The sequence below is a fragment of the Columba livia genome, chromosome 2 (genome assembly GCF_036013475.1).
Source record: "Columba livia isolate bColLiv1 breed racing homer chromosome 2, bColLiv1.pat.W.v2, whole genome shotgun sequence".
In the NCBI taxonomy this organism is placed as follows: Eukaryota; Metazoa; Chordata; class Aves; order Columbiformes; family Columbidae; genus Columba; species Columba livia.
The window spans coordinates 21,012,260-21,024,710 of NC_088603.1; the positions used below are offsets into that span (position 1 = coordinate 21,012,260).

The following is a 12,451-nucleotide window of genomic DNA, read 5'->3' on the forward strand; positions in this document are numbered from 1 at the left end:
TTAATGTCTGAATACATATATCTGATTTATTGTTTCATCTTACTAAGATGTAAAGGGCTATTTAGTAATGTGCTTTAAATCCTTGTATCTCAAATTTTCCTTTTTTTTTTTTTTCTGTGAAACAGGATGAACTGAAGCATAGCACTGAGAGTGTTAGGTGTTATGGACCATTTAACACGAAAACGGAAAAAAATAAGAAATAATAATTTTGGGAGATCTTGCAATCATTACATGCATTAGATATACAAATTTACAGGAAAGCTTAAGAGTTAAAATAGCTATTAGAATAAATGTGTCTGTAAGTAAGCATTTAAACAAATGAAATATTCTGAAGTACTTTCAAATGCAGGACCAGTGGGAATGCTAGTTAAGCCACTGTTTCAGAGATCTGGATGGAAATTTCTTTATGAATTTTTGAATAACCTTTCAGCTGGATCTCTGAGAGGGGAGTTATGTGACACTTTTTCGGTCTGGATCAATTAACCTGCTGCTTCGTAAAATTGTAGCAATAGGATTCTCTGTTGATTTCAGTATTTCATCACACCTATAGGTTAGTATTTGTATAATTTTTAATGTGGCAATTTTAATTATTTAAAAAACTAGAAAACCAGATGGAATTACAAAACAGCAACAGATTACTTAATTAACTTTTGCCTACTGGGATAAATAGAACATACCACAGAATATATCAAAGCAGACACCAATGAGACATGAGACAATATACATCCATTAGTATGCAGGAGGTTTTCTCTTCAGATATCAGTTCTTGTCAGACATAAACATATGCCTATCGATCTTATTTAATAAAACCAGCAACTCATCATGTTATAATCCATAACGTATAACATCATGGCAAAAAAGTCCAAAGTAGTACACTATGACGCTCCCCATAGACCAGTGAGATCTGCCACCAAATTCTGAGAAGTGGACAAAGAATGAAAAAAATAATTGCTATTATTTTATAAAGGAGTATGAAATGCATGTTAGTTTGTAAATACTAATAAATATCTTTCAGCTGTGCAAGAGGGCCTTAAAACAAAACTAATCAAAATGATGGATTTTAAAATTACTGTTGTGTTTGTCTAATCATGTTACAAACATTCTGTCAGCTTCACTGCGTGACATGTATTACATACATGGGTAAAAACAAGAAAAACATGAGTGAATCAGCCGAAGTGCAAATCTGTAAACCCATAGTAATATAAATCTTCTTTATTATATGAAATATCCCTTGAACTTATTGCAGCACTGTGTAGATTTTTGTAAATTTCTCATATAATTTGCCAAGATGTGCTCTGAAATAAAAAATATTTCAAACAGGAATCTATCATGCTTCAAATGGAATCTCTACACTTGCTTCATTTGGCCAATGAACCCTAGCTGATGACTTCCAATATTCCTAGAAAAACTAATAATAAATATTGCACACCAAATACGTGTCTAGATGATGTGCACTGATAACTTTTTATTTAATAAAAATGAGTGTCACCAGATATATATGTGCATACATTTGGTTATTGCTATTGGAATTAACAGCCTGCAACTTAATCCCAGTTTATTAGAAACAGGGCTCAGCAGACCAACACAAATTGAAATGAATACTTGCCACAGGCTTTTCATCAGGCTTCAAGACAATGTGTTTGTTAGTACCTTCAGATTAATATCAGTTAGGTTTTGAACAGTTTCAGACTCACACTAGATGATTTAAAACAGATGAAAATAAAAGTGTGTTACACAAAATAAAAGAATACAGAAAATATAGTATTGTATTATTTACTGAACAAAATAACAAGTAAAAATAATGTTTGTTTGTTTTTTAAAACAGCATTAAGTAATCAAATTTAGACCATACAAGCATCAACAAGAAGTGTAAATAACTGTACCATTAAGGTGGTATCTACAACTTTTTTTGATTGCGTGAGATCCGAAACTGCAAATGCTGTATACCTCACTTTAAAATGATTCAAGTGCCTTGTAAAGTATGTAAAAAATGGATAGTCAATGGTTATGATGAAATGTACATACATTACCTGAATTTAATATTTTAATAGCTCAGGCCCAGATCATAAAGTATTTAGGTTCCCACTCCTCATGGAAGATCTGGGTCTCAGTTTATATTAACCCCTTCCATGAAAGGATTAACTGGTTTTGATGGTGTGCATTTATAGTCTTGCCTTTCCCTATACAGGGAGGGAAAAGGTCAATATTAAAGAAAGTGTGGTTCCAATAGGCAGATAGGTTATGGTACTGCAACTACATGAACCACCTTCCCTACACAACATAAAAATATTCTAATATTAAGGATTATTTTACAACTCAGTGGAACTATGCAGTAATGCAATCCATTTCCTTTGTCTGGATGACAAAAATGCAGTCTTAACAGTCACAAGAGCCCGCCTTGTGTTAGCTATAAAAAAAAATATATTTTTATATATATTTATGCAACTACTATGTGCATTAAACAAAATCACGTTATGAATCAGCAGGGTTCAATAACACTTGTATCTGAATTTCGGGAAGGGGTGCATTGAAGTCTGTGGTGCTTCTCAGTAAGGACTCACAATGAAATGGCAAAGGATAGAAACTCATTTGTTTACAATCTTATTTTTCATTTCACATTACCTAAGAAATGATCTGTAAGATACCTTGAAGCTAAAAGGATCTGTTGCTGTTACTTCAGTCTGCTGCTCAGAAATGAAATTATCCCTTGAAACAAACCTGAAAATTAATTTTTAGTGAGCACTGAAACTCAAAATCAGCCCAATTTCATTGTGAACTCTCATGAAATAAAATCATTTCACCATTTTGAAAGTTCTGTTGTCTTCATTTCTTACCAATTTGTGTATCATGAGTTGTTTAGAAGGAAAGTAATCAGCAATGTACAAGAAACATTGTACTACTCCTGGAAAGCACATACATTGTGACTCACTCAGTTAGGTGGATAGTTTAATTTATAACTAAAAAGTGAGTGCATTTCACATCCATTTATAGAAGTATTAGAAAATTACTTTTTTTTCTTCTTTATCTGCATTGAGATACCTTCCTCAATTACCTGTGATCACTGATGAGTGCTCTTTGCACTGAAAGGGTACAGATTTCTCACTCAGTCTTTGAGATACCAGAGAAGAACACTTGAACCAAAAGGTAATACCCTTGTGCACCAAAGCTTTATTATATTTTCGTTTACTGTGCATCCCCATACCTAAAGCCAATAACATGGCACTTGTGCCATAGTTCTGATACCGTAGGTGTCCACTGACAAGTGTTCTGCATGAACCATTGTGTCTCAGTCCACTAACAAAAACTACTGTGCAGTGGTAATCTGGTATCTTAGATAGTTTTTCTTCTTGGACTAAGCTTGTCCAAAATCTTCTATCAGGCTACAGCAGCTTAGGGCTCCTTTTCTTTAAAGAGAGAAAAAGTAAATGTCTTACACCTGTAGGCCAGTACTGGTGTTCTGTCCTAGAAGTTTTAGCACTGCTCCGATACAATGAACCCTTCTTTTTCTCCAACTGGTTCCACTTCAGCATAGGCAGGATGTCCAGAACCTCTTCTGAATTTCATTGCTGGCCATCTGCTTGGACGTCGCTGTAACAGCAAAAACAAGAAAATGAATTTTCAGAGTATGAAGGATACAACAATAAATTATTAATAAAAAACTTCAACAATGCCCTGTAATTTTCATCTCCAAAATCATACTAAAACCCACTCTGTGTAGTTGTTAAAGGAGTGAAGAAGCACAGTTCAGCAGCAGCAGAGGGAATGAATCCCTCTTTCTAAATTTGTGGATGACGGCTGTTCTCAAAGACCTATAGCTACCACTAGTTCTAACAATGGAGAGGATAAAATAGCTCTCATCTAAAACCGTTGACCAGTGGATCTGTGAATTTTGTTATATAAAGATCTGCTGATCTACCACCCCTTAAAAGATCTGTCCACTGTTCTTCCTTCCTAGTTCTGTACAGGAATTTGCTAACATACTCTGCTCCATGGGAGAATGTGTAGGACAAAATTCTGGTATGCTTATGCAGGACTACTACAATAATGACTTCCTATTTCAAATGCTGTAATTTCTACTTGAGTAGATTACCTTGATGGTTTAAATAGAAGCAACCTTTTCATTTAAACTCTTATGAACTTTGGGTACAAGTGTCCTAAGAAGCTGTAAGCAATTTTCATTAGGATCTTTGGTGCCTGCTTTAAAAACCAGCTAATAAATAGAGAAATAAATAGATCTTTTCTAGGGTAGATGACACAATGCCTGTATGACTGTGATGCCTCTGGGAAGGAAAAGTTCTTTAAAAATTCTGTATTTTCACACTAATTAATATTTGGGAAGGCTCAGACTCTGGGTGAGCAAGCCGAATTTCTGTCAAAAGGAACAATTTTCAGGAAAGTAGGGAAACACTTTCTTAAAGTCAGCAGAAAAAGCTCTCCTAAAATGATTATTCCCTACTGAAAATTTATCTGCCAAATATGCTGATACATACTTCTTTTCCTATAATGACAATGTTTACAACCTGCTTGGAAAGAGGGCTGGAAGATATAGGAACCTATATAGAAACATTACAGGAAAATCAGAGGAGAAACAGTGAAGACAAATTATAGACCATATTTTCGATGACAATTCAAAATGTAAACAATTTTATTTTATTTTTTTTTTCTGAAAATAAGCATTGTATTTGTCCCCACAATACCCCATTTTGATTGCGTTCTGATCACTAATGATATTTCATGCTGTTGAGGGGCAGTTGGGGACCACAAAACAGCCACAGCCATGACATTATGCTGGGCTCATGATGCTGTTGGGCAGCAGCCACTAAACAAACCTTGGGGAACCACTGAATCTTGTTACCAACAGCTACACGCTGGTCTGCAGGTACAGCACAAAGTCTTCCTCAGTGATCACCATTACAAGGGTAAAGTATAAAATCAACTGATTTCTTTTTCTCCCACTGCAGGATCAGATTACTTCTGAAGCATCCAAAGTTAAATTGTTTGGCAGGTAATTTAAAATCCCAGGCATTTCAAAGCAATACCTTTCTACAAAGTTGGAGGGCAGAACACTGTCCTCTTTAGTGAATGTCTTTTCTTAATAACAAAACCTAGTCTATTCAAACTTTGCAGACTTTTTTTCTACCTAGGCTTGATTCAGTGTGGTTTCAAAATTAAGAAGGACAGTTTGGTTACTGATAAAGAAAAAGGGTCATATTCTGTTTTCAGACTCACTAAAGTAAATCAAGAATAATGTGATTAAATGTAAAGGACTTAATCCAGATTTACACTGGTATAAATGAGAAAAGAATCTCACCAAGAGGTCTCTAATGAAAAGAGAAAATGAAAAACCACTGGAAAGCTAGGAGGAAAAAATAATTAGAAACAGTCTCAAATGGCAGTATTAAAGGATGAGCTGACTTTGAATCCATTAAGATGCTCCCTAATTTCATTTTAAGATGTACCCATGATTAGTTACTACATTACTGTTAGAAACTAAAGCTATTATACCATTTTGGGCTACACTTTTTGATTGGCCTTTCCAGATAATGAACTATGCAACAGATGTGTACCAGTTCTAATGATAAAATGCCATACACCATAAACATCAGCTGTTGTTCCAGAAATAAACCAACAGATTAGAAGGTCATTTCCAAATATTACAGTTGCAGCTTTCTGTGGTTTCTCTTCATGCCTAAGGTGAGATTTTCCATTCCCAGTGACTGTGTAATTTCAAATTCTTTGTGTGCATGTGGGTTTTGTAAATTGTTGGCAGTCTTAAAAGGAAGCACTGACAAGTTATCAATTCATTGACTTGTGTATTTACCCCAAAGAAGCTGTAGAGGCATCACAGTTTTAATTGACAAAATCAAAAGTAACTTATTTGTTATCAGGAGATGCAAAGGTCTGTGAGTTACTGATGCAGCTCAGGAAATGCCTAATGCATTCTTCTACTTTATTTGCTGATAAGAAGAGCAATAAGAAGATACAACAAAACCTAACACCCCCTCAAAAACAAACAAACAAACAAACAAACAAACAAACAAACAAACAACCCCCAACCAAACAAACAAAAAAACCCAAACCAAATCAACCAACCAACCAACCAAATGAAAAGCACAAAACCTTCAAAACACAAACAACCAAAACCAGGGAGAAAGCAAGCTGAGTATTTTAATTAATTCCTTAGTTTTGTTATCCAATTTAACAGGAAAAAAATATGTTTCTTCCTCTGGAATTAGAACTCAGGGGAAATCCTCTGAGCTGTGGCTGGAGATTTGTAATTCCTGCTTCCTTTCAGTGTTTTATAAAGCAAGAAAGAAGGAATAGTTTCTTTTTCTCATAGGTCTGAAGCTTCCTTGCGTTCATTATTTTAAGAAAACAAGGATGACGGAAAAGCACTTGTGACTTTACATGACCAGGATGCTGAAGATACTTGTCAGGATGCAGAAGAATAATTATGAAACACGTTTTAAAAAAGTTAGTTCCTACTGAAGATCAATAAGATAAAATGAAAGTTGGAAAATCTGTGGGAAATGAGACCCATCTTTCATGTTTCTTACATTACACTTGTCTACAGCAGAGGTGGAATGGATACTATTTCATAGAATTCCAGGCTGGAAGGGACCATAAAGATCATCTGGTCCAAGTCGTCTTGGCAAAAGCACAGACTAGACAAGATGTCCCAGCACCCTTCCAGTTGAATGTTAAAAGTGTCCAATGTTGGGGAATCCACCACTTCTCCAGTGAGATTATTCATCTTACTTCTGAGATGAAAATGGAGGGGATTCCACATATGAATTCTAAAGGGTGGAGACTGGAGTATCTTCTGACTATTATTGCACAGAAAGGTGTCCAAGTGTGTTCCTGTAGTTGACCAGTTTCTTCCTTTTACATCTTCCAACAGGAGGGAATTTTGAGCCTTATTGGATCTTTCATCCATCTAAATGGTATCATCTCATTAAGACAGAAGAAACAAAAATAAAAAAAAAGTTTGATACCTATCTGGGTGCACTTAATTGAATATTATCTAAACAAAATTCAGATAGTATGATATGAACAGTGCTACAGTCCATGACTTTTTTGAGGTTGCTAGCTTTAGACCATCTTATTCCCTGCTGAACAGTAACTTTTTTAAGCAAAAGAGAAAAAAGTGGGTCAAGTTGAAAACTACAGGAAAATTTCAGATAGATCAGTGCTTTCTGTATATTTTTGACTGTATTGGTGGAATTTTACACAGAAATTTCTGGTAAAGTTGACCATATTGAAATGGACAAAATGGAAAAGGACCCATCAGTTATTATGTTACCGGACTCTATTAACTGTCCAGATATCTTTTAGAGTGAAGTAATTTATTTTCTACTGTCAGCAAGGCTTCTACCTATTATGAACCACCAGATCACCAATGATACAACTATAAAATAAGAACAGAACAGTCCACTATGATTTAGTAAAGAGATAAGATTCAGTAAGAATTATGTATTTCTGCACTGACTTACAGACTAGAAACCAGTGTCTCAAATTAATATTATCATGAAAACAAAGGAAGTGATCAATTCAGACTTCCAGCAAAGCTGGTAGAAAATCAATTCAAGACTTTTGAATGAATTTTACAAATATTTGAAAAAAATAAACTGAGTGCACTTAAACAAGAAATGAAATCTACTTTGTACCTGCCACAGGAAAAAAAAATGTAAGGGATAAGCGATATACAAGATCAGTTACATGAGGACAGACAGCTGAACAAAGTTTTATTGAAATGCTGGTATGTGAAGACTGATGCCCCGCTGCTAAGAGATTCCGGTGCTGACATTATGCACCACCCCTAAAATTTATGCCAGTTAATATTTTCTCCTGAGATGGTAATTCATTAAAAGCAATTGTAATAATGTGTATTTTGTTAGCTGCAGTAAGTCTAAGCTTTAACACTTCCTTTCATGCATATGCATGAAGACAAGTTTCTATCCACAATGGACAGAAGGCGCTTGGCAACATGTAGTACATATTTGATATTCTTATATCCTATCCTCTACTCTCCCCATCCCATCCTTGTCCTATCCTTCATTCAGTACAGAAAAATGGAATTAGCATGATTCTGTACAGATCTGCAAGGTCAGAAGAGCAGTGAAAGGAAAACATAATGAAAAATCTGCCCCTCTGTCTTCTCCCCCACCCTGCCACATGCACATTTTGTTCTGAAATTTTTGTCAGTTTATCTAAAGTTCCTTCATATATATCAACCAGCATAAAATCCCAGAGCACTTGTGCACAGATCAGCTCAGTGCTAAATTTGATCAATGGATCTCACCAAGACGCACACAGATTCTCTTTCCAAACTGAGTATACGTGATTATAAATACTTGAATTATCATGAGAAGAGCAATCTTTCAAAGTTTTAAAAGACTTGCCAGAGCTCCCTAAAAAACTTGATTTCCCACTAAACTACACAAAAGCTCAAGTTACTGAATACTTTTTAGGTTGAATGCTCTGATGCAACTTTGTCTTCTCTATTGATTATCTTCCTGTATTTCAAATCTTTCAAACTTCCAGAGGACTGTTTCACTCTTTCTACTGAAGGCTGCATCTTACATTTCCATCAATGCGAATTTCTTTGCCCAATTCAAGGGCATAAAGATACTTAAATATATTCAAAATCTGTACTCTTCAACCACACTTTGCCAAAAAGGCCTACTTAACTTTCTTAACTGGAAAGATATAAATAGAGAGCTATCCAGATTCTGGATAAATTGCCAAAACCCCAGAAAAATTTTAATGACTTACTCAAATGTATTAACAAAATGGGAGAAACCTATAGGAAGGTCTGCTACTAAATGACCATATGTTAACCTGATACCATCAAGAGGCATTAGTCTAAGTACACTTGTCCACTGCTAATCTATGTGTGCATCCAGGCCTTCTGCTTTCTCAGGACAAGGATGGATCTTTCTGTTATAAATTACCTTGTTCAGGAAATGTGTTTGTGTGCTCACAGTTACCTGAAATAATGTTTGGACAGTTTTAATTTGTGGATCAGTCTTCAATCTCTCCTAGAAACACCCAATTTATTTGTCAGAAATTTGTCAGAAATGGATGAGGCTTCAAATATCTGAAACTGTACTTCTGATATGTATTTCCAGGAATAAGAAAAGATCAATTGCCTGACATCAAGTTAATTTCATATTTTGCAGAAACTGTTCTGAAATCCAGATTGCTTCAGACTTAAAATTCGGTAGGATTATTTACAGGCTTAATTTATTTTTCTTTTTGATAGAAGTGCTTGTTTAAAATACCTTTGTGATTTAAACTGCTTCTTGTTATAAAAATGTTTCTGCAGTCTTAGGTTCATCTAAGTAGCTGGCTGCTGACAGATGAGAAACAGAATGCCGCCTTCCTCTCCACCTTTGACTTTTATTGTCAGTGTTGATTATTTATTTAAGTGCTTTTCCCTTGTGGCTGCTTTAGGTTTCCCTTGCTAAGCTGCTGGTTCCTGCTGAGATGGATAAGCTTTGGAAAAAATAACTTTACTATCAGTACAAGGCAATGACAGCGAGATCAATGACAATACTCCAATTGCCAGGATACTGCAAGAGTTTGAAAGAAGAGAAAAATGATACTTGTTCTTTTCTTTTTAATCATCATCTTCATGAAATACAATTCAGCCCAAACTTCTGGGAAAAAGCAAATTGATGTCCATGTCAAGCCTTTTACAAACTAAAAGCATAATTCCCTGCAAAATGTATATATAATAAAAACAACGGGCCATATTGCAAAAGAAATTAGCAGAGCTGTGTGGGCTTCATTACCTTTCTAAGCCAGCTGAGGACCTGGCTCTTTCTAAAAAATGCTTTTTTTATTTCTTTCTTATACTGTCTCCTATTTACTTTTCATTTTTTTGAAGATATACATTGCATCTGTGACATTAATGCAGAAATCTTGAAATGGTGCATGGAGAACAGGGCTGACTGTTAAAGAAAGGCTCTTATTTGTGTTGTGCTGCTATGAGCAGAGATGCATAACAGTGAGCCACAAATGCTCATTAACTCCCTGAGCTCTGAAACACGAAAAACTGTCTCTGGATTTTTTGAATATTTTCTCCTTCTGTTGCCTTCCTCTAAGCAGACAGAAGATGAGAAGGTCAAAATCTGAAGAAAAGCTACTGGTCTGCATGCCAGTGCATGTTTCCAGATACTGCAACACAATCCACTATACAGCTCAATTGTTAGAAAAAATATCCAACAATTAGTGCTTTCTCAGACCACCCCAGCCAGGGCTCAGGATTAGGGAATGGTCCTCATTCAATGCTTACAGTCTGCATGCTGTCACCTTACTGTCAGACTAACAGAGTTAAATGACAGGAATACAGAACCTTCTATGCTGGTTGGTTTCTAGGCTAAAAACCAGTCCAGGCTTATTTAATTTACCAGTAAAGACATAATTCAAGTTAAATCAGGAAGAGGCAAGGTGCATCCCCTAGGCTGTGATCCCACACTATTATTTATTTGCTGAAGATTTGCAGCTGCTCATTCCTTCCTCCCTCTCTCCCCAAGGTCACCTCCTGGCTACATAGCACCAGTTCAAATCTCTGTGTGGCCATATAAAAAAAAACCACCCAGATTTGTGAAATTATCCATCTTAAACTTCCAAAATGAAGTAAAACAAACAACTAAAAAAGACATAGCTATGTGCGAGTGAGTGTACATGCATGATTCTAAGCAGCTGAATCAGCACAATAAACTCTAGAAAACCTCCAGGGAGGGTGGGAACATGAAGGAAAATACTATAAGCTTTAAAATAGGATCTTAACTTGAAAGAACGATGACATGTAACCACAAGCACCCACACTTCTCTTCATTGTGTGACATTATCTGCAATTAAGACATACACAGCCACTATTAAGAAATACACAGGCTCTGTATTCACTCACATCCCTACAGCTTCAGAGTCTATGTGTGTTAATAAGTTGAATTTGGTTTCATACCTACAAGCTGAAGGTTAAGATGGTCCCAACCTGCAATGCTAGTTTAGAGTCCTTAAAATCCCCTAACCTCAGAGAACTATCACAGAAAAATTTTATTCTGCTGTCGTCAAGCTTTACATAAACACATTTGGCCACAGTGTCTTGGTGTCCAGCTGAGAAAACACATCACAACGCCTGACTCCCTGCCTTCATGTTGGCCAGCAATTCTGCTGCTGTCTCCTCAACTGTGGCCAGATCATGCTGCCTTTGTTCTACAAAGACAGAGCAGTGAGATGACAGCCAAGGTAAGTTTCCAAGATTAAAAGGATTTTGGACCAACATATAACTAAGGAAGGTAAGAAAAACACAAAAAAAGCAGGCATATTAAAAATTCTTGTGTCACCTGCAACCCTTCTGTCCACAGATAACTTGGTGCAAACAGGCGCAGGATAGCCGAGTAAAACGACAGTCTGCCTCATGCCTTGCTTTTTGCTTTGTTAAATGTTACCTGGACGTAATTACTTTCAGTGCCAAAGCTCACACACAAATGCAAATCAACAAAAGTTAAAAATATATGAAAAAAAGAACATGAAGAAAAATAAGGGAAGATGTAGAATCTAAAATACTCCTAAAGCTTCTATCTGGCTCGCAACTCATTTAAATTTAAGCAAATCCATCTGACACAGCTAGGAGTTTCTTCACCCATTTACATTCAGATCCAGACATCTATAGCACTTGTGCTATTATTTATATCACAGTCATGTAATCCACTACAATTGGGGCATCATGCTTGCCTTCTTGGCCACCAAACCTGAAATCCTGAATGCAAGTATGCTACATAGGTTAGTGAATAAATTAATTACTTTTTAATTCTGCTATGGTTAGTGTATAGCTATATGTGTTATAGGTAGGTTTCTGACATAAGCTTCTGCTTTGTTGAAAAAGACATGAATAACACTATTTGACATGTATGGTATGCTCAAAAAATCAGTGCAACTAAGTTCAAAGTATACTCAAGAGACAGAAGATTCCTCGAGGTAAGAGTAGGTATGTAACTTGATTCAAAAAGGGGAAATTCTTTGCAATGAAATCAAATTCAAGAGAGAGAAAATACCACAGGGATAAGCATACCTAAATAAAAGACCAAAGCATACAACATCTCTTCTGTCACTGTGCAAGGAAATCTTTAGTCCACATTTACTGCCAGCTTTTAGAATGAGCCTGCATTCCTTGGAACTTTGACTGGAACTCCCTTAACTTTAAAATTTGATAATTCATCCTATCTTTAGGTCACCAGAGAAGTGTCTCACTAAACAATGAAATACATGTTGAATGGCACGGGAGTTGGAAGAAACAGGAAAACATTGCATTTTTATTTGAATCTTCTACACTCTTAACAGAAAGCGGAACTATTTTTTTTTTAAATATTGAACTATTTGGATGGTATTCTTTTAGAGTGATACATTATCATGGCAAATTGAATAGCGTTAGCATTTAAGA

General features: G+C 35.7%; 1 protein-coding gene across 1 annotated transcript in view; it reads right to left on the minus strand.

Annotated features, from left to right (window-relative positions):
- Nucleotides 1-551: 551 nt before the first annotated feature.
- Nucleotides 552-12,451, minus strand: part of PLXDC2 (plexin domain containing 2) — a 273,059-nt gene continuing 261,159 nt past the window's right edge. The window contains exon 14 of the mRNA XM_065050838.1: nucleotides 552-3,588. Coding sequence (XP_064906910.1) covers nucleotides 3,472-3,588 — 117 coding nt within the window. The 3' untranslated portion in view covers nucleotides 552-3,471. The remainder of the gene's footprint in view (nucleotides 3,589-12,451) is intronic.